The sequence below is a fragment of the Taurulus bubalis genome (assembly GCF_910589615.1).
Source record: "Taurulus bubalis genome assembly, chromosome: 1".
NCBI classification, from domain to species: domain Eukaryota; kingdom Metazoa; phylum Chordata; class Actinopteri; order Perciformes; family Cottidae; genus Taurulus; species Taurulus bubalis.
In genome coordinates this window covers 43,724,595-43,730,714 of record NC_136589.1, presented here as the reverse complement: position 1 = coordinate 43,730,714, position 6,120 = coordinate 43,724,595, and the positions used below count along the sequence as shown (strand labels likewise).

Sequence of the window (6,120 nt, the reverse complement as noted above, 5' to 3'; positions counted from 1 at the left end):
ACACAAAAACATGATAAAAGATAAGTATGAAATATAAATGAGTGTAAACTTAATTATTATTGCATTATTTTATAGTTACCTCATTAGTTCTTGGCCCACATCTGTTTCACATCTGTAATCTGATTCATGCAGTAAAATAAATACACATCCAGCTGCACATACGTGGATGACGGCCTCATTGCAGTAACAATTCTGAATCTTGCATCAATCAATTGGAACAACCTACCGGAGGAGATACGGCTCGCAGAATCAATAACTTCTTTTAAATCACTTCTTAAAAAACATTTTTATAGAATTGCTTTTAAGTGATGTCGTCCTTTTATGATCTGTTATGCAGTTATTTCGTTCCCCTGGTATTGTTTGTATGTTTTATTTATTTGTTTGGTTTTGTAGTATTCATTGCCTTTATGGTCCTTTTTGTTTAACGGTATTTAAGTTATGCCTTCCTTGCTTCTCTGTAGAGCACTTTGTAAACTTTGTTTTTAAAGGTGCTATATAAATAAAGTTATTATTAGTATTATTTTAAACACATTGTTCCATGTAGATCCCTTTAAAGCTGTACTTATTTTAAATGGTAAAACCCACCGTACCACTTTTACTCTGAAAAGCCGTGACCGGAAGCTGTCACATGTGGTGTTTTAACTTGACAGCCGCTGGTATTTCCGGTGTGTAGCTGCGGAGCTCCGGGCTGCAGGAAGCAAAGATAAAGAAAAGAAGAAGAAGAGGATAAAAAGAAGAAGAAGATAATAAAGAAGAAGAAGAAGAAGAAGAGTCGGGTGGTTTCTTCACTTCCGGAAGAGAAACCTGGAGGAAACTCCCCGGTGAGTTGTTTCTTTGTCCGGTTTCCTGCAGAGATGAAAACAGGAAAACATGAAAACGAGTTAAATCACAAGTTTGAAGCCTCTGAAATCATTTGACTCCATTTTGATTTCATGCAAACAACGTTTCTTACTTATTTTGTCATAAATTATAAAATGACTTCCTTCATGTTCATTATTGAAAACGCAAACAGTTTTATTATAATATTTCTACGCTGCGGTACACATGTTATTAATAACCTCTGATAATAATGCAGGACCCGTCATCATGGAAATATGTCAGCAACAATGTTCAGCTATAAATATCCTCTCTCTATATATATATATATATATATGTGAATATATATATATATATATATATATATATATATATATATATATATATATATATATATATATATATATGAATACTAACATACTATTATTGAGACGGTAAACAGTAAGGACAATAAACACATTAATATAGTTTTGAATAAGAATACATAGGAGAATAAAATAGGAGAGAAACCTGCTTCAACTTTATGGGATACACACACACACACACATATATACATATACATATACATATATATATATATATATATATATATATATATATATATATATATATATATATATATATATATATGTATATATGTGTGTGTGTGTGTGTGTGTGTGTGTGTGTGTGTGTGTGTGTGTGTGTGTGATGGAGGAATGGTTCGGTCCATCTTCGTGTTTCCGGTGACGCGTTTTCCTCCAACATCAGCAGCTCCAGCAGAGACTGCTGCTGCAAAGCATGCTGGGAAAGCCGGGTGGGAATGGTCCAATGTCAAATAGAGGAGGGGGGGATTTAATAATGTAATAAATGCATTCTTATTAAGCTTATTAAGGTTATTAAGCCCTGAAGGTAGTGAAGTACAACAGTTTGTAAATATTATATTTGTATTGATAGTAAATCAAAATGAACCTTTTTTCCAGTTTAAGAGGTTTTTCGTATATAATTGGAAATATTTTGGCTTATTTTATATATATATATATATATATATATATATATATATATATATATATATATATATTATTGTTTGCTATGAATAATTTATATTTGATTATTTGTTGTTTTATTGATGAACACAAAGCTCTGGAGACTTTGATAATTTTACAGAAAGAGAATCTCATATGTATTGCCCCAGTTTGACATATTTGTCTTTCTTTGAAGTAGAGATGCTTACTAGAACCATGTCGGGTTCTTCTGCTTGTCCCCATAGGAGAACACTTTTTGGTTCCTAGTAGAATCCTTCTCTGTAAATAAAAGTCACATCCGTAACCCTGTCAGTGTTCTACCTCGAACTTTAAGGGTCGTACCTAGAACCATCTGTGAAAGGTTTCACCCAGAACCCAAAATGAGAGGTTCTACAGAGAACCCTGTGGTGGTTTAACGGTTCCACATTGAGCCCAATCTGGGTTTTCGTGGAGTACCTAAAGGACTGATGTGGTGCAGCTCAAACATCCTGGTTCCCAATCAGATGTTCTGCTGGTGTTGGTTCTGTGTTGTGGGCGTTCCTTGAAGAAATAACTCTTTCTTTTAAAAAGGGTTCTTAATGGAACCCTCAGTCTCACAAAGAACCCTTTTAGAACCCTTATTTCTAAAGAACTGTAAAGTAGCAGAAAATATATGAAATAAAGTACAAATATTCATTTTATTGCTGGATTATTAAAGTTTATATTAATATTCAGGATTAATCCTAAAAGAAAATGTTTTTCCAGAAGAAATATGAAAGTCTAATAGTTGCCGAAGCTTTTTTATTTAAATGACCTCTAGCGCCCCCTTCAGGACCGAGTGAGTTAGATGTTTGTCTTCAGACCGTTACTCTGCTTTCAAACCGCCGGGAGCCTTCTTCAGTTCACACACACACACACACACACACACACACACACACACACACACACACACACACACACACACACACACACACACACACACACACACACACACACACACACACACACACACACACACACACACACACACACACACACACACACACACACACACACACACACACACACACACACACACACACACACACACACACACACACACACACACACACACACACACACACACACACACACACACACCCTTTGTTCCCGGTCACAGACCAACAGTCGCTGACCCAGTTCAGCAGAACAACATCTTTATGGGAGCAGAGAAGTATTTATTTCTATAACTTCCCCTTCAACTAAAGTTCTTAATAAGATCTTAAAATACTCGTTACTGTCCTTTATTTAGATAGAAGATCGTCTTCATGATTAAAAAAACAAAAGCTTGATTGTTTTCGTCTTTAAGTCAAACTCTTCATCTGGGTTCGTACATTTAGAATTTATTATTATTGTAGCTATTATTATTATTATTATCGTTATTATATTTATCATAAATAGGTCAGAGGTTAGCTGGTTCACTCTCTGGTTCCTCTCGGCAGACGAAGAGTTAACAGGAAACATGAGCTCAGAGTCACAGCCTCTTCTTTCCCTCTTTTCTTTCTTTTCTTTCCCTCTTTTTTCTCTTTTTCTCTCGTTTTCTCTCTCTTCTTTTCTTCTTCTGCATTTTTTCCAAAACACAGAAAAACTGAAAGCCAACCACCGACTTCACAGGTGGAAGAATTAACTTAGTTAATAAGTTTTATTTCAGTGAATCTTTATTAATAATCGTTATTAATAATGTTTATTCTGCATTTTTCTTCTTGACTCAAACCCTCAGAGAGAGAATCCCCTCACAAGGATCGTGTGTGTAAATCACCATCAACAGAGGTGTCAAAAGTATTCACATTCATTACTCAAGTAGAAGTATAGATACTAGGGTTTAAAAATACTTCTGTAAAAGTTGAAGTACCAACTCAAGCTTTTTACTTAAGTAAAAGTACTGGTTTAAAAACTACTTAAAAGTATAAAAGTAAAAGTAATGTAAGGGGAATTTTTTTTTTTTCCATTAAGGACAAACTCTTAAGCCATGTCTCAGGGGCCTATAGTGCACTACCCCACCTCCCCCAAAACAATCATTTTTATAAAGGCCATAATGACTATAATGTTTTAAAATGTTATGTTGAAAAATGTGGGATGCACTAGGCTACCTGTTTCAGCTGCATATATGCCCATTTAAAATGATCACATTTTATTACAATGCAAATACATTAAAGTACCATATGTGTACTACTGAGCATTAACATGCGTTTCATGGAGCGGAAGACATGATAACTAGTTGCCTATAAGTATTGGAATAGTGCAAAATAGGCGGCGGCGGCGACTCCGACACAAATACTTAAAGCTGTGGTTCTCAAACTTTTTCTGTAAATAACATAATTGTGTGACTCATCTGTGCTTTTATAAATAACAGAATAAAGACAATTGCAATCACTTTCAAGTAAATCAGATTGCCCCATCAGACAATGTTTTGTGTAAGTTCTATCTGTGCAAAAAATTACTCATATTTAGTTACTACTAAATAGCTCATTGTGGAAAACAATAAGCTTTTAATTTTTTTTGCCAAACAAAACAGAATGAGTGCAGATATGTGAGCCATCAGGTTGTATCAGTATTAGTGGAGCAGTGAGCTGCTTTCCTCGACACATATGTTATAAACGGGGTTGTAGATTTGATACGGTCTCTCTCAATTCATGCTCAATATTGACCTTAGATCTGTTTTTTTATTTTGAGAAACGCAACAGCAGGAAAAGACGAGCTCACGGAGCTCACGGCGTCGCGTCAAATCGCGCATGCGCAAGCGTAACCTGTTAACGGCGTACCGTAACCATTGACCCGAAAGTACAGGCATTTGTCCATGTATTTATTAATGACAGCTCATTGTTGGTAGAAGACACGAGCACCGTGGCTCGTTTCACCCGGAGCAGGAGAGCTGCTCCGGGTTCAGAGAGCCGCTCCGGTGCGAGGAGAACTCCGGTTGCTCCTCACAGGAGAGCTGCTGTTGCATCTTCACCCTGGGAGCGTTTAAAACGCAGATATAGCGGTCTGCTTTTCACGCGACATATTTTTCGACGCTCTCTGTCCGCTGCTGTGTGCTCAGCGCTCACCTGTGTGCGCGCGCACGTATCTGTGGGCAACGGGGCGGAGAGGTTTTGTGTGTGTTTTTGAACGATGACAAGTCGGAGTGAAAACAAACCAAAATGAAATAGTAACGAGGCTATTTTTAAAATGTAGGGAGTAGAAAGTACAGATATTTGCGTGAAAATGTAAAGAGTAGAAGTAAAAAGTCGTCTGAAAAATAAATACTCCAGTAAAGTATAGATACCCACAAATTCTACTTAAGTAAAGTAACAAAGTATTTGTACTTCGTTACTTGACACCTCTGACCATCAGCACACAGTTTATTCACACACACACACACACACACACACACACACACACACACACACACACACACACACACACACACACACACACACACACAGAGCACTACATGTGGATTAATCCGCCACTGAAAGTAGTCCCCAAATGCGTGTTTCTCACACCATATCATGTTTCTGATTCTCTCCACAGGCGACAAGACAAACATGGCTCTGTTCTTCTCTGGAGCGGTCACAAGTACGACACACACACACACACACACACACACACACACACACACACACACACACACACACACACACACACACACACACTCACATGTTCTGTGTTTCAGGTTCACCAATCAAACGGAGGTTGAGAGCCAGTCACTCCTGTCAGAGGTAAAGAAAACGTTTCAAGACTGAATGTATTTTCTTGTATTATTATTTATTTACTTCTAGTTAAGATTTCATTCTATTTTTCTTCCATTACTTCTTTCAAACTAGAGGAAATCATTTATTTTATTTTACAACTTCTCTCGGTTTGCGTCAGGATTTCTTCTAAATTCAACAAAAGTCACTGTTACATAATGCCTCATGTGCATATTTAAACTGGACATTGTATAAAACAATACAAAAAGACAATCGTCTTGCTGTGAGCGATGCCCTATGTAGGTTCCGTGTTCATAGGTTCACGTCCCTGTGCCTCCTTCAGCCTCAACGAGTCGCTCCTCTCACCCGACTCCTCTTACGTCTGCTACCCGTCCGTGGAGGGCAGCGCCATCTTGGTTTTTAGGGGCCGCCATCTTGCTTTTGAGGGGTCGCCATTTTGGTCTTTGGGAGTCATCTTGGTGTTTACCGGTCGTCATCTTGTTTTTTAGGGGTCACCATCTTGATTTTTAGGGGTCGCCATCTTGGTTTTTAGGGGTCGCCATCTTGCTTTTGAGGGGTCGCCATCTTGGTGTTTACCGGTCGTCATCTTGG

At 37.6% G+C, this 6,120-nt stretch overlaps 1 protein-coding gene across 1 annotated transcript in view; it reads left to right on the top strand.

Moving 5' to 3' along the window:
• Window positions 1-656: 656 nt before the first annotated feature.
• tmem71 (transmembrane protein 71) overlaps window positions 657-6,120 on the top strand; it is a gene marked incomplete at its 3' end in the record, with an annotated part of 9,171 nt that continues 3,707 nt past the window's right edge. Inside the window, exons 1-3 of the mRNA XM_079213974.1 lie at window positions 657-821; window positions 5,351-5,395; window positions 5,493-5,538. Coding sequence (XP_079070100.1) covers window positions 5,365-5,395; window positions 5,493-5,538 — 77 coding nt within the window. The 5' untranslated portion in view covers window positions 657-821; window positions 5,351-5,364. The remainder of the gene's footprint in view (window positions 822-5,350; window positions 5,396-5,492; window positions 5,539-6,120) is intronic.